The following is a 21,927-nucleotide window of genomic DNA, read 5'->3' on the forward strand; positions in this document are numbered from 1 at the left end:
CGTGAATGTTGTTTTATGCCATATACTTTCATGATGTGCGTCTTTTCTGAGCTGAGTTGTGTATGGGTGTGCGACGTATATTACTGATCTTGAAAAATGCATTCGAATTCTTGCATGTTTTCTCTTTTTTTGTTAAAGTAGATTTGATCTTCCACGCGTTATACAACACTCAAAAACCTGTTTGAGACTTCTTAAGTTTGATAATGTAAGTAAATATGTTTGAGTTTTTTACATGGCTACGGATAGTGCAAAGATTTTTATTTATAAATCTAATGATAGGAAATAAAAGTACGAAATCATTATTCTTTTAATATAAAATATATACAACAACATACTAGTTTATCCCGTACATACAATTGAATTAATGGAGTACAAAAATAGTATAGACTCAAGGTCGACTGATTTGAAAGTGCATTTGTCGGAATCGTAATCTTGGTGTGTGAAAATTCAAAACGTAATCATTTCTCGGCAATAGGCACAAATTTTACGTGGACCGATCGAGCAGGTCGTAGCACTATGTCTGGTAAAATCGGCACCTCGTGAGCGAAATCTATCGGCTCCAAGATGAAATTTTTCACGATGAGAGCCACGAAAACCTTCAGTTCCATCATAGCGAATTTCTGACCTGAAACACGTAGAGATTCTTTTACATAAGCATCCTCCTCGCGCGCGTCATTCAATTTTTCACAAACTCGTTTTTCTTTTTCAATCAAATAGCCGATCGGCTAGAAAGTTTCCGCAATGCATATCTGATGTCGTTTTTAAACAAGTCGGATTATCATTGAACAGGGAAAAGCGAACAATACCGATGCAATTACGAGGTCCAGCGCTGAATGGAATGTAAGAGAAAGGATGTCGTCCCTGAATCCTCTCGGGCAGAAATCGGTCAGGATCGAATTTCAAAGGGTCAGGCCAGTGCTTCGGGTCCCTGTGAATGAGGTAAATTCGCACGTCCACTAACGTCCCTCTAGGGATCAGATAATCTTCTGTAGAAGAACGAGTGATGTTTTTATTTTTTTAACAATGTACTAAAATCTGGAGCAGAAATAGATTGTAGTATGTACTCAGTTGCATGTCTTCCGTGATATTTCGGGATATGAAAGGAACGCTCGGATATAGTCGAAGCGATTCCTTGATGACCCTCTCAAGGTAATTGAACTTGTTCAATTCCGACATTTCTAGCTTGCCATCGGCATTTTTCAAGACCTCATTCACCTCCTGACGAATTCGCTCCTACAATTTACATTTCCGATAATCCGGCTGAGCGAGTTTTTTCGAGAAAAAACTAATTGAATTCAGTTGGGCTAAACTTCGCGCTATCAAAGATATCCACGTGCAAGTAATGCACGATGAATAAACATGATCGCTCGAATGCGAAGAGTTTGATAAAAAATTTTATACCTGGACATCCTTGTGCTCTGCTATGAGCAGTAGAGCGAAGCACAGACCCATCGCCGACGTGTCATGGCCCTGTTTAATATATAAACAACGTTATGTACATAATGGTACCCTATATGGTACCAATTTACAATTGTCGTATAAAAGAAAGTTGGCAAACCTCGAACATAAAGGTATCGACTTCCTCCCGTATTCCAAGCTCGTCGATCTGCTGCCCGTCTCTTTGGGCAGCTATGAGCAGGTCGAGCATGGCCATTCGTTTTTTCCGATCTGAAAAACTCGACGTTTTTATACCATCGGAATATTGAGGAAAAATATCGACAACTTTTCGTTAGCAAAGCCCATCTTACAGCCGTGAAGCTCCTCGTTTTCCACAGCCTCGTCGTCAGCTCCAGAGCTCTTCGAGACGATGTTCTTCAAGAACCGACCGTCGGTTTTCTCGTGAAACTCCTTCCTCTCCGCGATGATCTGCGCAAAGACAAGAGTTATTGACATCATTCCAAATCCTCGTGTATGACTTGTTTCTTACGTTCTTTGTGAATCTGTGCAAAATCTTCAGAGCATCAGTCTGCATGCGGCCGGCAGCGGTGCAGCCGAAGGTCCACGAACTATAGAGCCACGGCCTTACCAACCTGTTATATTTTTAACGAAAAATCGAAATAGCTCAGTCATTTGTAGACAAAAATTAACCGCAACGAGACGCGTACCTGTATACTAAAGCAGATCCCATGTCGTGAACGGCTTTTCTATACTTCTTCTGGCTCTCCTCTTTTCTGGACAAGGATGCACCCATTGCGGCTTCTACGGGAGAAAATATAAGCATATTGCTAAAATTTTATCGAGTGCAATATAACGTACTAGTCAATTTACGAACTCACCGCAAATTATGTTTAAAGTGTGCTGCGTGAGAAACTGCACCAGATCCTGGACGCACTCGCCCTTTCCTCTCAAAGACTTGACAGCCCTTTCCGAGTTCTCCACGGTGATGGTGAGGTACCTTTCGAGCACGTTGAAGTGGAAGGCTGGCGTTAAGATTTTCCTTCTCTTCTGCCATTTCTCACCTGCCGTAGAGTATTACGTTGGCTTTAGTATATAATCAATGTGTACGTAAGCTCGAGAATACTGGACTTACCGGTACTGGTCAGTAATCCAGTTCCAAACCAGGCATGAAGGAAATTGTAGACACTGCTCTTGTCAATATTTTGCATACTTGTTAGCATGACCTGCGCAAAAGAAATTTAACTTTCTATACAATGCATACTTTGTTAAAATAGAAAAAAATTTCTTCTTTTTTTAATTATAGAGTACCTCGGCGTCGTCAGGATTGAGAATAGCGACGATCACGTGATTTGCGAGCCAGAATTTGTAGAGAGGATAGTATTGTTTGTCCATGTTTCTTCCCACCATCCATAGTTTTTCTGTAAAATGATCAATGGATAAGACAGTGTTTTAACAATTTAAAAAATTAATAGACGTGTCATACCAATAGGAACCAAGACGGATGGAAGAACGCCGATGATAGGCCAACCTGATGGACCCGGCATTTTGGCCAAAATACGTCCTCTTCGACCGCGTATATGCACATGGATAGCACCCAAAATTAAAATGCCGAGTAGCAATGTCGTCAACACCAACATCTTTGCTTGTTGCTTCAGACCGTAATTATCTGAAATATCTGCTAACTTTTAACAAATTTAAACAAGTAAAATAAAAAAAAAATGAAATTTCTTATATTTTCTCTTCTTTTAACGTTCTATATCTGCGTAAAAATATATACCTATTCGTAGTCAATCTTATAAATAAAAAACCATTTCAATTATACACTCGAAATTAAACATATTTTACGAATTGACACTTTACGACTTACAAGCTGATCACAAAATTATTTTTGACACTCAAAGATCAACCAATCCGAATTGTTTTGGTAACTGCCTCGGACTCCTTAGTTGCTGCGACACTTCTTAATCTGAATCTCTATAAAGATAAAATCTTGCCATCCGCCAAACGTACCAAAGTTTTAACGTTTACTCGGAAGGATCGCTACTGTCGCAAATAACAGGTTTGCGCGCCGATCGTCATAAAACTAGTAGATCATCTCCGGGATATACATATAGGACGTGAATAATTTTTATTCGCCACATTTTTTAGGATTGATAGTAATATTTATTTTCATTATTTACAATAATAGGCTCTTATATTTACATAAATATTTTTTGATCACTTTACTTGTCATTATAAATGTAATTAAACTATTACAAAATCTGCAAGCTTTTTTCGGTATTGTTGTATTATTTCTTTATATCATGTTCACCTGGTCAACACTGACAAAAGCATATTCAAATATTAGAATCTTTTTAAAATCAAATCATCATATAACCAAAATTCAACATCATTCCAACTTTACGGATTTGATTTTTATTTCTGATTTGTATAAAATTTTGGCAATTGGCAGTGCTATTTTATTGTTTGACTTACATGGGTTCGAATTAAAATACCAATATTTTATAAAAGATTTAACTTGATTCAAAGTAAATTGTTCAGCTCAATATAATGGAAATCCTTTATAAATTTGATAAAAAATCACGCTGGTTAATTTGTTCAAATACTGTAGACAACCTAATTTGATTTTTTCCTTTAAGTATAACGTGAAAATATCGCCGTACTTACAATTCAGTCTCAGTTAATACAAATTTTTTCTTTACAATCCTGTATAGCCTAATACATTATCTACGCGAGTGGGCTATTGGTAAGAAATACTCGTTCATGTTTAGCATATGAAGAAAATTATGCCGAAAGTCGTGAAAATATTTCTTATGAAAATGATTTAAAGTCTGTTGTAAAATGTTGGCTGTTTGGCACGTAAATCGTTGCTCATTACTTAATAAGCATTGTAATAATTAGTAAACCAGAAAACGGATAACTGGGATGAATAAATTACTGATTATTCGATTCACAATGGTTATTAACTATGCGTCGCGAGACGCAGTCTGTTGTCGTCAGAACTGCATTTAGTATGCATTACGCATGTACTTAAGTAGGTCATAATTATGCTTATAGCTAAATCTTACAGAGATCTACTTTGCATGTCTAAGATTGGCAATCATTATAACCCTTTATTTCTAACTGTACATAATTATGTACATTAATTACTAACTTGTCTATCATAATAAAATCAATTTAAATAGAAAACAATTTTTCAATTACATAACACAAGGTACTCTACTTAATAATAGTCATTGAAAAAATAAAATTTTAATTATTGCAAATCTCTGATGTCTAGATGATATTATGCAGCAATTAAATTGAGCAAAGAAAGGATTAATAAAGTTTCAGTTTTACTTAGTTATATGGACTAAGTTTCATTGACTTTTTTCTCGGGTCACAGATGTAATTTTGTGGATTAAAAATTCACGAATAAAGATTTGGACTGTCGGAAGCAGCGGCAGCGTTGAACCAGCTAACAATTGTATGTTCCTGAGTTATAGCCGCAAGTTCTTTGAGCCATTCATCTAGAATGACGGCACAAATTACGAAAGTTTGCATGCGGTTGGTTTTATTTACCACTTCCCACGAACTAGGATCAATCCTGAAAAAAACACATTGATTAATTAAGATTAATTTAGAGAATGAAACAAATGACCAAAAATTTATATTATAATTACTTGTGTTTTCCATTCTTAGGTTCTTCTTCTGCAATATACGGAAATGAGTCATTGTTATTAAACGAATCCATTGGCATAATATGCGACTCTAAACTATTGGCTGTTTTTTTAAACATTTGCGTTAATGAGGATGTTAAACTCCTTCTTTTTGACTCTAAAACTGAAGAAAATTCACAAATTTAAATAACAACAAAATTTAAAAGCAAATATACATTTTAGAAGTTGATAGTAGCAGTAGGTTATTATCTTATCGCACCTCTAGTCGGCATAGACGTCATTGATGTTGAACTCGTGCTGACTAACTCTCCACCGACGTAATTGGACTTTTTTGGACTAGGAAATTGTGCGGCGGCTTCAAGGACATTTTTTCGGGCATTCACTAGCCTATTTTCTCGAGAAATTAAAAATATTCTTGCTTGTTCTACCAAAATGTTAGTAGCTTCCTCTTGCTGTTTCACGAGAAATCCATCGATTTTATGCTTTAAGGATGCCAAAACCTTAAAAATAAGATAATAATCATTAATGATTTCAATTTCAACAAAATTCTAATAAATTTATTAATAAATCAATCTCTTACTTGAAATAGAGATCTGATGCTAGGTTGGAAGACTAACGAGTGATTTAGTAAAAATGATTGCAAGAGTGGCTGGGGGTAGATGGCAAGACGACTGATAAGGCCAGTTAAATGCAAGTTAACGTAGACATTATTATCCATCATGCACTCGAGTTTTTTTAATAGCACATCTAGGAATATTCCAACACTAGGTTTTCCATCAGCATCCGAACGCTTCGAATCCTTCGAAACAGCATTTTTTCTCTGCAATCGTCGTCGTCTCTGCTGCGTTTGAGATCGCCGATGCTTCGACGACGAGGCTTGACTTGACGTTCCTTGCAACTGTTGATTACTGCTAGTCTGCTGTGACTCGCTCGTTGGGGAAGCAGAAATAGCAGCAGGAGCTGTAGATATCTGAACAGGACTAGTTTTCGATGCACTCGAACAATCGTCATAGTCCTCGTTGACGGGCGTTGATTCACTCGAACCCTTAAGGGCAAAACTCTCGTAACCACTGCTCTCGCCACCACTCAGCGAAAGCTGCAGCGAATTAAGCGTTGCATTTGACTCCTCTACAGTACTAACGGGTGATTTGGCATCCGCCGAGCTGCTCCGTGCGGTCAGAGTTTCTAGATCGGTTTCGCTACTCCTGAGATTATCTACTGTTTCACTAAGAAGTTCAGCAATGTCAGCATCGAGTTTTTCTTTTTCTGCGGGAGTGAGTTTGCTAGTTATTCCCGATGAATCGCCTTCAGATCCCTTATCTGTTATCGTGACGGGTTTATTCGCAAAGCTTGCCAGGATTCTATCGACCTTCTCATCTACACTGTTTTTTCTCTCAACAGTTTCTACGAATGTGTTTAAAAGAAAAAGTCAATAAAAATTTTAACCAAAAAATACTCAACAAAGGTTTAACAATACATACCATCATTACTGACTAGCCTACTCAAGCGCGGCCTCTCTTTGTCAGGACTATTATGCGCACTGCTACCAAAGCTGACATTGTCATCCTCATAGTACTCATCATCGTAATTAACGTTCTCGTTGTCGGTATCGTCAGCATCTCCGAGATCATCGTCTACATAGTCTTCTTCCTCTTCTTCATCCTCGTATCGTCTGGACCAATTAGCGCAAGCGAGTTGACAAGCTGCTATTTTTTGCCTGGCGTCTCGTAGATAAGCATAATAATTGCTGTACAAACTTTCAGCCGCTACTGTTGCCGGAAGTTTCGAATTTTTATAAATGGTCGTTTGTTGCTGTTAATTAACAATAAATCGAATCAGAATGAGGATCCAAACTTTCAACATTCAAGAATCAAGACGTTTCTTAGATCTTTGCAGAATTTATAGTTTACCTGGGACGGAGAGATAGCAGCGATGGAAGCAGCATTTGGCAACAACGCTTGCCTCAGTGGGTTCGGTGAAGCACTAGGCGAAGCCGCGGTCAGAGCGGCAGCAGCCATGAGGATGGACGGAGAAACGGCTGCACAGCAGTTGGGTGCGAGCGATAAAAATTTTTCAGCACAACGACCAAAAGGATCGAGATCCCTGAGCAGTCTGCGACGCTGGGACAACATGACGTGAGAACAGGGCGCCAATGCTCCCAAGCACAGTTCCAACATCACATCCTCGCAGTTCAGGTCAACGAGCGTTTCAAACAAAGCTAGTGTAACTATGCTCAACTGTTTTAAAAAATTATGTAGTTAGTTTTTACTGTACAAGCAGTAAGTATCACGATGTGCTAGATCGCAGAGAGAAAAAATGTGTAAACTGTACCCTGGAGCACTGAGAGGATATTCTTCGGATAAGATGATCGAGAATCCGGTGGTCGTCGTAATTTTCTTCTAGCAAAAATCTCACTAACGACTGCAGCAGTCCTGGTTCGTTGACTGATCGCAGAAAGAGGTCAAAGTATGCTGTGGCTGCGACCAGCTCGTCTACGGACGTCTGTGCGTAAACATACAAGCGATTTATTAATCATAGTGGACATTTAAAATTTTTTTGTTAATGACTGTTACTTAGAACTATTAAACATGCTCAAAAATAAAAATAACATTAATTACTAGATATATAACTGATAATTGAGCCCGCAAATTCGTAGTCAAGGGCTGAAATTGTTCCTCGATGACTAAAGTATAGCGAATCGTTTTCTCTCAAATGTTCTGGCCTAATGTTGATAGAATCAAAAGCCGAAATTAGTAGTGTCATAAGCAAAAAAAAAGTGAGATTAGAAAACGAAAACCAGAAGAGGCGAGCTCACAGAAATACAGCATGCAGAAAAAATAATAGAAACAACAAAGGTGAACACGGAATGGAAGCGAGAAATACAAACCCAGTACATCGGCGAGTCAAGTTCTTCCAAGGACAAGTCAATAGATTCCTTAAAACGATGCAAAGCATCATTATCATGATATCACCAAACAGATCGAGACCATCACCATCACACAGAGCATGACAATCACAAGTGAATAAAATTTACAGAATAGAATCAGGCGTTCAAGTATAAATAAAAATGTTGTACTTATTAGAAATTGATTCATACCAATTCTATGCACAATGTTAATTAGAAGAGTTTATCACTAAATTCATTCACTCCATCGCAGTTAAAAAATTACCTGTAAAAGTGCTGGTCCGATAACGGGTACCAGGAAGCCGCGATAAAGAAACTCCAGAAGCTGCTTCTGCACCAAAGGGTGAACGACTTGAGCGACTGCATTGCAGAATTCTAACGAGTTCATTAGCTGCGTCAGAGCCGGGAGATCGTTAATGTCGTCTACCGTTAATCTGTGCCAGTCCTCGCTCTCGATGTCAAGCGTTCTTGGAAGTAGAGAATACAAACCGCTAAGACCTGTTGCCAATACCTGAAATTGCGATGAGCACATTTTAACTACTCCGCAATCGACGTTTTTTGATTACTTAAAACTCGAGAACTTACTGAACAAATGTGCGATTCGTCTGCAATATAATTTCCGATTTCGTCGTTCTTTTTTGATAGCGACATACACAATAACATTGCATCTCTGGCTTGTTGACCAACACCACCCTCTCGATGTATATAAGGAACTAACAATGAAAATATGATAAAACTGAAAAAAGTATTTGGAGTGTTAAATTAAAAATTATTGGACATAAAACCGTATTAAAAATGCAACATTTTGCCATACCGGTTTTTCCCTGTAGCTGTAGGACGGAAGAACAATCGTAGTAATTCATTATTTTGAACAAGAGCTACACATACATGGTTCAACAATACAACCAACTTCTTTTGCACCTCAACTGGCATTATATCACCAGCACAATCATCTAACAATCGCAGCAAAGGTCTAGTCACAGGTTCATTGGCTAGAAGAGAGCTATCATGGGATATCAACAATTCATACAGTTTTAATTGCTCTAATCGGACGGCATCGCCAAATCTGAAATTCGAATAACAGCAATGAAATACACAGTCCGACAAGCATATCTAGTTTATGCTCAGAATAAATCATTGACTCATACCTTCCAGTGTGAGTGCTCCAGTCGTACAGCTTATCAAGAAGATTCTCACTTAATAAGTGCTCAAGGCAAGGAGAGCAGTTTGTATTGAGCTGTGCTGCTGATATCATGTTTTGCTGCTGTAAACGTTGGATCTGATGTCGAGTCTGTAGAGAAAAATCTCTTAGCTCCAAAAGCAGCAGCGTTATCATTTGATCCACATGATTTACTACACCCAGAACGTCATCGTGACTAGGTATGCCTTTTGGTGGCTGAAACATTACAGAAAACCAAGTTTTTAAATTAAAAATATAAATCAAACAGAAATGCACTGCACTGTCTGGAAATCCCAACAAAGCACAACATTTCAAGCACAGGTGCCAAAAGCAGCAGCAGAGGTTAGGCGTACCCGATAACCCCTAATAATAAGCTCAAACTCACCATCGAATGACAGATGATATCATGACTCTGCTGCCAATGTTTGCGGAAGCTATCGTAGCACGCGACAGGATCCGCATCCTTGGGCGGCGAGTCCCTGGAGCGCTGCTTGGTGAAGCTGCTCCTGAGCGGACTGCTCCGCAGCCAGCTCATTTTTCCTGCACTCACTGTTCACAGTATACCTTCGGAATCTCCGCAATCCAACCAAGTATATCCACATGCATGCGAAGAATCGCGAATTTTAACTTTTCCACCGAGTTGTCTCGAGTGTCTGCGATAGAAATGCGGCCGTGTGCCTTGATTGTCGCGGTGACGTTGTTTATGTCGATTGCTACTCGAGAATCAGTAAGGCCGTATATCAGCTGCGATAACCGCCGCTATACTACGACACTGTATAGTAGGAGCTAAAGTGGCAAGTGCTAGTTCTTAGTCAGCAGCTAATGTTAATGAGCGGAGGAAAACACGACAATGTGCTCGCGATAAGCGCCAGCGGGCTCCATTATTGCAGCGTATAAGGTGTAGGTGTATTTTTAGGCAGAGCTGGGATCCAGCAGCAGCGACGTCCTCTTCGTCGTGGTTTGGATGCTGCTCTTCATCGCAGATGATTCAGGTGAGAGTACTGAAACTAGTGACTTGAAGTGTGCACTTGTGTAATGTAGCGTGCGATTCCATGGCGTGTGTACATGCGCATATACAAGCGACGGTCGAGATGATGTGCAACGCGCAACTGATATGGAAGATCGGAAAACGTCGTCAGCAGCCCCATCAATGGGCCACTTATTACGTATTCGCAGTGGCCGCTCGGACCGTCAGCATCCGTTTTGTGACCGACATTCCTTTTTAAAGGAAATGAATGAGATGATGCAAATTTAAAACAGAAATCACAAATTCTACTAATAACTACGCACAATAAACGGTATGACATATAATGGAATACAAGGACATACAGCCATACAGGTCAAGATTCAGAGCATTTATAAGCGAAATAAATATTTATTCCTCGAAAAAAGTTTGTTACATGTAAACATTTTTAATTTTTTTAGTTTCACAATTAAAGTTTTTTGAGTCTGTTAAGTGATGTCTCCTCCACACATCTCGCTCCCCCATTACATCTTTTCCACGGGTTTCAAGCCCAAAAGAGCAAAGCACTGTTCCAGCATCATAGCGGTCACCTCCGTCAACAGAATACGACCCATGTTCACCTTAACGATTTCGCCGGTCTGATTTTTCTCCACACAGTAGCAATTATCGTAGAACTCCGTAAAGGCGCAGGCGATCTCATAGCAAAGCTCGCACAGTGTGTGCAAACACAAATCTTTTGTAATCTTGAGGATAACGTCGGGGAACTTGAGCAGGACCTTGGCAAGCTTCCACTCCTTCTCGTGTTCGAGGGAGATGGGCGTCTTGCCGATAGCCTCCTGCATCTCTTCACGACTCACGTTAGCTGTTCGCGCAATCGAGCGGATCCTCGTGAGCGCGTAGAGCAAGTAGACAGCCGTGTTACCCTTGTCCTCCGTCATCTTGTCGAACGAGAACACGTAATCGTGGTTTCGATTGTGGCAGAGATCGGCGTACTTTATACAGCCGTAAGCTATCGACTCCTTGGCCTTGTTGAATTCCTCCTTCGTGAGCACCTTGTCGCGCTCTTTCTCCATCAGCTTTTGTTCTGCCCTTTTCAATCCTGAGATTGACGTCGATTAAATTTATTTTTATCTTGAAATATTCAAAGATATGAAGTAAAGAACGTTGTATGTACCTTCATCCAGTAACTGGCTGAGTTTTACCGTGTCGCCGGACCTGGTTTTGAATTTCTTCTTGTCCTCGCCAAGGACAACACCAAAGCCAACAAAGTCAATGTTGTGGCAGCTCAAAACTATCCTCGCTCGCCTGGCGCAACTTTCCATGATTTGGAAGTGAGTGGCTTGGCCCGCATCCACAACATATATTACCTTCAAGCATTTAACATATTTTCAATTGTCATATAATTCCGAAACACAGATTTATTTCTATCACCAACATACCCATTCTGCTTTCTCTTCCACAATTCGGTGCTTGATCGCTGCCATATCCGAAGTATCGTATGTAAATCCACCGTCCCTTTTGACGATTGTTAGCGGAATTCCCTCTCTATTTTCGCCCCACATAATCTTACGGCCCTCATCTTCCTCTAAAAAATTTTTCTCCTCGAGCTCTTTCACGATATCCTTCATACGGGAGTGGTAAAACGATTCACCCCTCTCGATCAACTTGATGTCAAGTCGATTGTAAATACTTTGAAATTCTGAAAAATAAAATTTGAAAGTTTGAGCAAACGCAATAGACTATTCTTTTACGAGTAAATTGAATTCAATAGTTCTTACCTTTCCTTGAAACATCACAGATTAGTTTCCAAGCCTGTATATATTTAGGTTCATGTGCTTGTAGTTTTACTACGCACGCATAGGCTCTTTTCTTGAACTCTTCATCCTCATCAAATCGAACCTTCGATTCTTTATAAAAACTCTGAAAAATGATGTAACAAAAAAAATATAATAAAGAAATGAAAGTAATTTTTATTTAATAATAACCAAGCTTTGTTGCTCTATCGATACCTGAAGGTCAGAAATAGGTGGAGATTCTGTGGTGTAATTGGGAAATTTATCCTCAAGGTGAGCAATTAGCATTCCAAATTGTGTTCCCCAATCTCCAATGTGATTGATCCTAAGAACATCATGACCTAAGAATTCCAATAAACGTGCAATACTGTCTCCAATAATGGTAGACCTCAAATGACCAACATGCATTTCTTTTGCAACATTAGGACTGGAAAAATCCACCAGGATTCGTCGTTTTTGAACTACAGGGGGAGATAAAACTTTTCCATGTTTTAATATATTTGCAAGTATGGCTTGTCCAAATTCACGTTTGAGATAAATATTTATGAATCCAGCTCCAGCAACTTCTAATTTTTCAACCAATGGAGAAGAAGCAACTTTTAAAATTATTTTGTCAGCAATTTCACGAGGTGATACTTTCTTTCCTAAAAAATTAATAAACTTAAGAAACCTGATCATCACCATATTATTTATTAATTCAAGTACATACAGAACAAGTCCATGGTTAGTTACCTTGTGAGGCAGAACCAAGCAGCTTACAAAGAGGCAAAGCACTATTGCACTGATAATCTCCAAATTTAGGATTATTACTGGACGATATGACAACTGGCGGGTCAGTAAGATCTGGATATGCTTCAATGATTGCTTTTTCAAAAAGGGTGTACAAGGTGTCATAGATACTGACCATATGACCTGATTCAGACATGTTCGTACTTACAGCGAGATGTTTGGATTTGCGTTCTTCTAAAGTCTATAAATAAAATATTTCCTATTGCTTAAAATGTAGGCTACTTAACTTTATGAAATATGCCTTAATTTCAATATAAAATTATTAATAGAAGTATATTTACTTTTTTTAGAATTTCAATTCGCATTTTAAGCTTCTCGTTTTCCTTCTTAACTTTATCCAGTTCAGCTTGACTGACGATTGAATCGCTTTCAGTTGAATCGTTTACCTTGAAATCACCACTTTTAACAAGCTGATACAAGGAGCGAAGTTCCTTTTTTAAAACTTCAATCTCTTCTTCCTGCGCAAGGGACAACGTAAACATTAGAAAATTATAACATTGCGCGTCAATCGCATAACCTATAAAAAGCCGCTGATGATTCAGATCACATATTTTACATCATTCTTGACAATATGAAAATTCAATTAGTAAGTAGATCGTTCATACCGCAGCTGCAGCTCGTTGTTCGTATATTTCAATCGGCGAGTGAGACATTTTGTACAGGAATACCTTCTTTTATAATAATATCCACGTGCTTACTCGCTTTTCAATAATGCTGCACTGTTGCGAGTACAGTATAGGTATATAAATATATACCTATATATACCTATACATTGTAGCATCAGCTAAAACGGGTCACGTGGGCTCACCGTGCTTCAGAAAATATATAGACTATATAATATAGTTGCAAATTTGCAGTCAGGAAATAATAATTTTCGAATACTTTTTCAAATATTTTTTTCTCTTTATGAGAGTGAGTATACCGAAATTGAAATTGAGTACGTGGCCTCAACCATGTACCAATAACTATATATAATAATTTTTTTTAATGAACAAATTATAAGGTAGATTAAGTCAAACACGCAACAACAATTATAACAATTTAAATTCACTATTTATAAAGTAAAAAAATTTCTTTTCTAAGTAATACATTGAGAAAGATTACAGAACTGCCTGTCACTGAAAAATAATATTTTTATAAACACTGACGTCGTTTATAACGATCATCACGGAGTAATATCAGTATGAATGAAATTAATATTAATTACTTTTAGTGTGATGAAATGAAAATAGATCCTATCAAAGTACTCAATTTTTTATATAATATACACATCTTTGAAATTTAAATTATTAATTAAGAAAAATTCTAAGCTATGTGTACACACATCCTTTAAAAAGTGAAGGAAAACTAAACAATAATAACTCGCATTTTATGTTCTTATAAAACGTTTACATGGAGATTTTTTTTATTTACAAAAATATGAGTGGGACACAATGCACAATGCCTAGTACAGAGCAGGAAAAATGGGAGAGATGAGCTTGATGAAGCAATATAAAATGAGTGATTTAATTAAGAGTCCCCCGACATTGAGGTGCTCCGCATAAACAAGGGATTTTGTCGTCTTCCAGCGGGAACTTGTAGTCATACGTTATTTCTTCGTTGACTCCAATCGGCTGCTTACTATAAATCACAATTTTTTTCTGGCTCTCAATGGTAATAACCTTGGCGTAACAATTCGGCTGCAGAGAAAAGTAAATGTTGAAGAGAACTTTATCAACGAACGAATGATAATGATTCTAAACGTATACTTACATTACAACTGTGATTGATGAATCGAGCGAGATTTCCACATTTGGTCGCGTCGATTATAGTGTCCAAATCGATACGGAATAAATAGGAACTGCCAATGCCCGTGGCTTCGTATTGCGTTTCACGCAGATCGGCAACTATTGGCCTGATCATTTGCCCAACGTATTCTATCACCATCTCGTCGGCTGCAATAGGCTCCATGGCAAATAGTCCCCAATCGTGAATTCCGGATTTCGCAAACTTCAATTGTTTTTTCCGGAACTATTTAAGATAGAAAACCATTAACAATCTGGCATTTCAAAAGAAAGAATCATATAGCTACAACATTGTAATGAACTTACTTTAAGTTGATTGAATTTGAGAAGATCGCTATCAGTATCTATGCCAAAGGCCGTTAATAAGCGCCTTTGATTGCTCCTGGCTTCTCGCGACAATGCTTGCATTTTTCCGGTAAGAGCTTTCGAGTTAACCTTTGGTCCATTTATCGCTAAACTACTACTGCTATCTAGACCACCGACTACTCGACCACCACTACCGGTGCTTTCTCGTACATCCTCGTTTCGTTGAATACTTTGCGCGTAGTGATGCTGTAAAGTGTTGATGATGTAACAAACTAATTCTCTTTGGATAGAATATGTAATCTTTAAACAGATATTAGTACTCACCTTATGTTTCAGTTTGTCTTTCAAGTCTACTTTGTAGTAACCCTCCGTACGGGCGCAGCCAGTAACGTGCAACCGCACCTCGTCTCTCTTCCGCCGTTTAGCAGGACTAGGTATATCTGTCGCTGGATGATCGACCCAATGCGTATCGTTGAGCCAATAACTCTGAGTGTCATCGGCAAGTAGGGCTTCGTAACTCCTGCGTAAGTACTCTACATCCTCGTGGTCGATGCCTCGCGTCAGGAATTCATAGAGTATTTCCATTTCGGACATGAGATCACGCTCTTTGTAAATCGTTGGCGTGGCATAGTGATGCGAGGGTGGCAGTGACTCGGACAGCGACGACGGCGGCACCAATCTCTCAAACGACGACGGTGGTATCCGAATATTCTCCTTCTCGCGCTCATGACTCTTTTCTAGTAATACCGCGTTGTTGTTAATTTTCACATGTTTATTCTTTTTCTTCTCCACGCGTTCCTTATTTACACTGCTGCTCAGATTCTTCAAGTCAGATTTTTCGAGATTTTGAGCAACCACAGTCGATTTTGCGGGTTGCACTTCTGATGGCGTAAGAACGAGAGGCTGTTGCATCGAAGGAACTTGTTTCTGTTGTTCTAGCACTTCCTGCTGCTGTGAAGGAAGCAGAGAGTAAGAATGCTCTAGATAAACTCGACAAACTTGCGACCTAGGACGGGCCTCTGCGGTTTGCTGTAATCCAGCTTGACATCTCTGCCTCCTGACCTCTAAGCTCTCTTCTTCCTCAGATTCGCTAGTTGGAATTTCGCTAAACATATCGATTTTTTCGGATTCCTTCAAGATCGGCTCATCGTTTATGTACCTATCAGACATCGTCTGCAGTTTTCTAATAATATTGCCGCCGACTGGAGCCGGTTTTATCGGCACTGGACTGGGAACCCTTGTGACCGGTGGTTTGTTATCTTGACCAGCGAGTGATATCAGAGCTTCGATTGCAGAGCTCTCCATGTTCTTGATGTCGTGGGGCACGATAGCTGGCATTGTCTCTTGCTTTATCGCAACACCCGTGACCGGTGTGACCATCGCTCGATCAGACTATTAATAGAAAACAAATAATATATCCATCGTTATTCTAGCAAACATTTTTCTTTCTAAAAATAAAAAGTCTATTTACCCATTCCGATGCATGTCGCTTGGCAGACATTTCATTAGCGTTGTTGATCTCCTCCTCTTGCTTGATCTCTTTGGTTTCAGTAGTATCTGAGTAGGCCATTTCCTCATCTTCTTCTTCAAAGTCTTCGATCTGCGGGAAGTCATACGATGCGGCACTCTCGAATATGTCTATCTTCGGTATAGGTGTTCGCGGGCCATCCTCTGGTGTTTTACAGGTCAACGACCGCAGAACCGCAAGTATCTCCGGATCCTGACTATCGCGGGCCAGTTTCGCTTTCGCAAATGTATCGGCGACCTGCTCAATCAAAAATTCAATAAATAAAAATGTTTTGTACAGATGTATTTTTCAGAGGTTTACTATATTTTACCTCATCATCAGAACTATCACTAGAACTCGACGAATCGCTGCTACTGCTGCTGCTACTGCTCGAACTACTTTCGTCCTCGGATGACGTAGACGAGGAGGAAGAGGATGACGAACTGCTAGGAAGACTTGCGATCTGCCTCTTGGTTGCAGACTTTTGCGGAGCAAGCGTCGCATCCAAATCACTATCACTATCGATAGCTTCAGCATTAGCAACTATGTTTTCAACAGCACCCCGGCCCTCTACAGATTGTCGGCTGTCCTCTTCATCTTGCGGCGCCACCGGACTTGGTACTTTTATTTTGCGCTAAAAAATTATATGCAGAACTTTATTATTAAATACCCTTTAGCAGAAATAACTTTTTGAAAAAAAATCTTAGTAATTTACCCTGAATGATGGCATTTTCGGCATACTAGCCCTTATACCCAGACCAAAACCTTCGTAGTTAAGACCCAATGGTGTTGTTGCCTGCTCGAGCAGAGAAGCTCTTTGGCTTAGATGGTTTTTAGGCTCCTCTTTAGCAGCAGCAACAGCAGCAGTAGCAACAGCGGTTATAGCGTTGTTTGTCGGGGCAGTGGCCGCGGTTACCGTCACCGCTGTTGCATCGTTGGTCGCGACCGCGGCTGGGGTTGCCGCATTGTTGACAGTGCTGCTTAAAATTGTACCGGCCAGCGGGACTCCTTTTTCAGACTTCTTGTCGTCCCACCAGACATCAAAGAGTTTGAAAGCAGTATTTTCAACCATCTTCTTGTTGAAGTCTTTCTTGAGGATCTGCTTGAGTTCATTTACTACTCGATTCAGTACGGCTTGAATAGTAGCGCCCTAAAATTGGATTTTAAGTTTTGAATCTCATAAATAAATTCTAATATTCAATCAAATTTCAAAACAATAAAGAGCACAAACGAAGACCCACCTGTGGATTATCCTTAGTTATACTATGATTGGCCATCGCTTGTAGTCTGGACTGGAAGTTAGGATAATATCCCGAATTCTGACCTGCAGTTCCAGGCCCAAGTGGTGGCATACCGGCAACCGATGCTCCGTGTAATCCTGTTGCAGCCACTGCCGGAGCCGGTTGACCATATTGGCCAGGAATATAGGCTGCGGCCGCGGCAGCCGTCGCTCCAATGGTGTAAGAAAATGGGTACTGTGCTGGCCTGGGCCATTGTTGTTGTCCCTGTGGCGGTGGATGCGGTGGAGGCTGCTGGTGATGATGAGGTTGATAGACCTGCTGATGGTGATTCGTCGTCGCTGCAGCAGCAGCAGCGGCAGCTGCAGCTACACCTGCTCCCGCCGGGTAGTGGTGCAGGTGTGCAACGTTTGGATAAGTGAAAAGGTGCTGATTAACGGGTTCGTGCGAGATCTAGAAATTGAGGGGTAATGAAAATGTATTCGTATGAATTCTGTTGTAAAGACAAGCAGATTTAATGCATAAAGTAATAACATACCTCTTCGATCTTTTCATCACCGGAACTAAGAGGACTAAGGGACATGCGATCATCATCAAGTGGTGGAGGTGGTGGTTGGGGCTGTTCTTTGGGTGGCTCGGGCTCCTTTGACCCGGTTGCCGCCGTTGTCGGACTATAGCTCCCCAACAGTGCCTCATCCTCACTCGAACTAATAATACTTCCCAAATCCTCGTCAACTCCCGCCGACTTTGGTATCTGATTCAAGCTGTTCTCGCGTACTCTGCGCCTTTCCCTGTTACGCTGCTGTGCTTTCTGGAAGCAGGCCTCGTAGAGGTCGTTAGTAAGGAAGGGACTAGGTGGATTAGACAGCATCTCCTCGTCTGCAGCCGATTTTCTTTCGTCCTCGCTGTCGCTACCGAACTGAAGAAATGGCGGAGCCATACCACCCGCCTTATCCTTCAGTAGCATAGCTATTCGGGTATCAAGGTCCAGGGTCTTGCGTTGCTCGGACGGTGATTCACCTCGGCGCTGCTCCTTCGTTGGCGTGTGAATGGAATCCGAATCCGCGGGAGAGTCAGAGTCTTTTTTCTTAGAACCGGCCGATTTGAAACTGTTAGCTACTGCGAGATCGTTGCGGCCTGGGACTGTGGTCATGGGAACCAGGGCGCCATCAGGTGGTATAATACCTGGCGGCGGCCAGGAAGTATTTGGTGGGTACACCGCGCCTCGAGTCTCAGGTGCTCCAGCATTGGGCCACCAAACACCAGCATTCGCTTGGTTAAGAAGGTTTTGCTGCTGGGTAACCCCTGGAGGTGGCAAGCCTCCGATAAAGTTGGCTGCTGCTGGATTTGCAGCTGTGTGATGATGCGGAGGTGGATGATGGTGATGGTGATGGTAGTTCCCGTAAAAGTAGTCATAGTTACTGGCTGGCGTTGAGTTCTGGGAGAAATTGCTGGGATAGTTCAGTTCACTGGGAGTACTAAAGCCCAGCTCATTGCTACTGGTACTGGTACCGCCGGGGGTCGGATAATCCCCGCGAAAGTTGGGGGTCATTTTACTAGTAAACCTAGAATTTTCTACATATGAATCTCTACTTTTTTCGTGGCTTGACTTTTTATTATGCCTGCTGTCCCTCTCATCCGTTGCTGTCGTTGAAGTCTTTTCTGCTGAGACAAGAGGTGTCTGCCCTCTCTTATTTTGTTCCACCTCATTCTGTGAAATCGTGTAGTAGCTCATGAATAAAATTAATACGTTAATTGTAAATTGGTCAGAAAATGCTTACCTTAATCGACGTTGTAGGTGGAATAACTGGGGCTGGAGTCTGAGGCTCTTCCTTGACTTTTTTCTCTACTTTCTTTTCAACTTTCTTTTCTACAGTTAAATCTTCATAAAGCTTTCGACACTCGTCGCCAAAGGGATCCAAAAATACCCTTAGCACTTTACCCATTACAGACGTATTATTAAGTTTCTCTACACATGCTTTAGAAGCCTTTGTAGTTTCAAAAACAACTCTTGCTATACCAAGATGCTTATTTGTGACAGGATGATAATATATTGTGAGTTCTTCCGTTGGTCCAAACTTTTGAACCATATCAGTAAGAAAAGTCCTATCAATATTATCATTCAAATGGCAAAATGTTACTTCTAAGGGAGGAGGATCACCACAATAATTAGCGTCAATCTTGAATCTTGGCACAGGTAAATCCATCTTGTCTAACCTTGTCCATATTCGGGTTAACTGGGAGCGTGGATCCCTGACCTGGACTGCAGGATACGTGGGATCACCTGGTACAAGCCCATCGTACCTATAAACTTTGGTGGCTCCTTTCTTCAAAAATGGATCGACCAGCAGCTTGTAGTTTCTGGGTTTCTGCAGGGCAACAGGCCCACTAGCTGTTGACCCGCCGCTGCTGGTATCTTTTTGCGGCGGCGGGGGCTGGCCATGGTTGTGCTTGGACACAACCTGCTGCTGAGGGGGTTGGTGGTGATGCTGCTGGTGGGCCACCGAGTTGGAATTGTGAGAGACATTTTGGGAGCTATTACTGTGCGACGAGTGGTGATGATGGGAGGAAGAGCCAGTGCCACTGTCTGAGTGATGATGAGATGGATGGTGGTGATGATGGTGGTGACGATGATGGTGAGAGTGCGAATTGCCGTGTCCATGTCCATGTCTCTCCATGCCGTTCATTGCCAGCGAGCATCATCCATTCGGGAGAGGTGCTTTTTTTCAACTCGACGACGACGACGACGACGACTTGGCTACAGAGAGCCTCTTCCTTTCTTGTTGCTGCTGCTGGACGCCAGCATTCGTCGTCGCCACTACCTTTGCCGCAGGAAGGCACTTAAAAGCTGCGAATTTCATTGAGCCACTAATGAGGAGACCTCGACTCTTTCTTGCTCTAGCTTCTAAATGTATACAAAATATATCCTGGACTAGTGATTCTCTCTCCTCAGCCCTTCAACACTGATGTACAGCTCGTCGATCCTAAATCCTCGTCCGTTTGAAAGCTCGATCTCGTAAACCGTTCCAGCCAGAAAACCGCTGGGAAGTCGTGTCTTGTCCGTTTACCTGAGCAGCAGCATCGGGAGCTCGACGCAGCCTAACCTCCAATTCGCGGCGAGCATCGATCTTTCTCTTGCGAACGACTTCCACTAACCACTACGACGATGTTCTTCAGGTTAATACCAACTCTCTATGTTCCCTATTATTGGCTTCCTGCCGCTCACAGCTATAATAAGGCGAACTAGGTGCTGTAGACAACGCGCCTCTTCCTCGTCGCTTCTCCTGCACTCACAAGTCGTGTTTTTTCGGGTCCTATACTATGGTTGTGCTGTGCTGTGCACACACGTATACCTATGGCTGCTCGCTCGCTCTCTCTCTCTCTCTCTCTCTCTCACTCTCTCTCTCTCTCTCTCTCTCTCTCTACAACTGCTGCCGATCCGATGTAATGATACTTTCCCTCTCTTTCTTGCAGGCTTTCGTGGTACAATTTGATACAATAATCACTTGTACGACGAGTGAGAAGCGTGAGCGAAGTGCTGCTACACGGACAGAAAATGTGATTTTTCTTTCTTCTGCCCCGACTCGCTGATTATGGCTATGTGCAATGGAAATGCATTCAGTTGTCTAGTCTAGCGAGCGCCAGCTGTGTACGCACGCGCGCATGTGTTTATTTTTCTCTGAAAAGCCGAGGAATCGGGCAACAGGGTTGACCACTTTGTTCTTTGAACCTTCTGTTTTTCTTTCGTCTGCGACACTCGTTTTGAGTCGATTTTTTAGGCTTAGGCGAAAAGGACCGGGAGACACTGGGCTGCATTGTTTACTAAGTGTGAGGGTCGTATGATATGACTTTTCTCGGGCCTTCGTTATAGCCTCGAAATGCGATGCAATCTCGGAGTCGGCCGATTCTTTTTAATATCGCCTGCGGCTGTACACACGAGCATTACCTACTAGGTTAGAAGCTCCGCGAAGGGATAACCATAAAATGAGAATAGGTACCAAGAATCCGGGGCTATAATCGTCTCTCCAAAAACGTGCATCTCGCAATTTATAATTGCACGATAACGATCAGTAAACAAAGACGGCGCTACTCGCTACTTCAAGAGCGACTATAGAATGAGGAGTATAGCATGGAAAAAATGTGAAGTGGACGAATGCGCGCAGATGTCGCGCTGGTCGTCCCATATTATATGGCCATTCGGAACCAAAAGTAAATGCGGATTTCTGAGATTAATATCATATTACTTGAATTACAATACTTACTTACGTTTTTCATAATTAAAAGATCTTACTTCTTTCTAACTCTCAATTTTTCTGAGAACGTATTTCAATCCTCGTTCGATAGAACAATCGAAATTCCGCTAATAAAACGGTGTTCTGAAAGACATTCAATTTTGCGCGACAT

General features: G+C 41.1%; 4 protein-coding genes across 6 annotated transcripts; all 4 read right to left on the bottom strand.

Annotated features, from left to right (window-relative positions):
• Positions 1-291: 291 nt before the first annotated feature.
• LOC112939937 (Cytochrome P450 9-like) lies at positions 292-3,439 on the bottom strand. Its single transcript, NM_001365217.1, is given in 13 exon segments — positions 292-625; positions 807-986; positions 1,065-1,233; positions 1,402-1,470; positions 1,559-1,668; positions 1,749-1,866; positions 1,928-2,030; positions 2,106-2,199; positions 2,277-2,459; positions 2,531-2,621; positions 2,707-2,816; positions 2,882-3,064; positions 3,266-3,439. Coding segments are annotated over 12 exon segments (1,548 nt in total). The 5' UTR covers positions 3,036-3,064; positions 3,266-3,439; the 3' UTR covers positions 292-458.
• A 108-nt stretch (positions 3,440-3,547) lies between these two features.
• On the bottom strand, positions 3,548-10,502 carry LOC100120979 (UPF0518 protein CPIJ015043). Of its 2 annotated transcripts, XM_008208081.4 has the most exons (13): positions 9,528-10,502; positions 9,111-9,358; positions 8,777-9,028; positions 8,548-8,698; positions 8,228-8,473; positions 7,945-7,992; positions 7,389-7,559; positions 6,968-7,294; positions 6,539-6,869; positions 5,638-6,461; positions 5,317-5,557; positions 5,061-5,220; positions 3,548-4,984 (listed from the first exon to the last, which is right to left on the bottom strand). In XM_008208081.4, the coding sequence occupies exons 1-13, from the start codon at positions 9,675-9,677 to the stop codon at positions 4,807-4,809; spliced, it is 3,327 nt and encodes a 1,108-aa protein (XP_008206303.2). In that variant the 5' UTR covers positions 9,678-10,502; the 3' UTR covers positions 3,548-4,806. The 2 variants fall into 2 exon arrangements, with proteins under 2 accessions (XP_008206303.2, XP_031783528.1); XM_031927668.2 differs by lacking the exon at positions 7,945-7,992.
• On the bottom strand, positions 10,502-13,439 carry LOC100121004 (probable arginine--tRNA ligase, cytoplasmic). 2 transcript variants are annotated; one of them, XM_016983904.3, is made up of 8 exons: positions 13,294-13,439; positions 12,970-13,146; positions 12,632-12,869; positions 12,116-12,543; positions 11,885-12,026; positions 11,546-11,805; positions 11,281-11,473; positions 10,502-11,205 (listed from the first exon to the last, which is right to left on the bottom strand). In XM_016983904.3, the coding sequence occupies exons 1-8, from the start codon at positions 13,339-13,341 to the stop codon at positions 10,631-10,633; spliced, it is 2,061 nt and encodes a 686-aa protein (XP_016839393.2). In that variant the 5' UTR covers positions 13,342-13,439; the 3' UTR covers positions 10,502-10,630. The 2 variants fall into 2 exon arrangements, with proteins under 2 accessions (XP_016839393.2, XP_016839394.1); XM_016983905.3 differs by having other exon boundaries at positions 12,632-12,887; positions 13,294-13,422.
• Positions 13,440-14,055: 616 nt separating this feature from the next.
• LOC100121025 (histone-lysine N-methyltransferase SETD1A) lies at positions 14,056-21,638 on the bottom strand. Its single transcript, XM_031927664.2, has 10 exons — positions 19,305-21,638; positions 18,062-19,234; positions 17,527-17,976; positions 17,001-17,435; positions 16,617-16,919; positions 16,250-16,543; positions 15,103-16,170; positions 14,779-15,024; positions 14,441-14,698; positions 14,056-14,367 (listed from the first exon to the last, which is right to left on the bottom strand). The coding sequence occupies exons 1-10, from the start codon at positions 20,208-20,210 to the stop codon at positions 14,194-14,196; spliced, it is 5,307 nt and encodes a 1,768-aa protein (XP_031783524.1). The 5' UTR covers positions 20,211-21,638; the 3' UTR covers positions 14,056-14,193.
• Between the last annotated feature and the right edge of the window lie 289 nt (positions 21,639-21,927).

Source organism: Nasonia vitripennis, chromosome 3 (assembly GCF_009193385.2).
Source record: "Nasonia vitripennis strain AsymCx chromosome 3, Nvit_psr_1.1, whole genome shotgun sequence".
Lineage (NCBI taxonomy): Eukaryota > Metazoa > Arthropoda > Insecta > Hymenoptera > Pteromalidae > Nasonia > Nasonia vitripennis.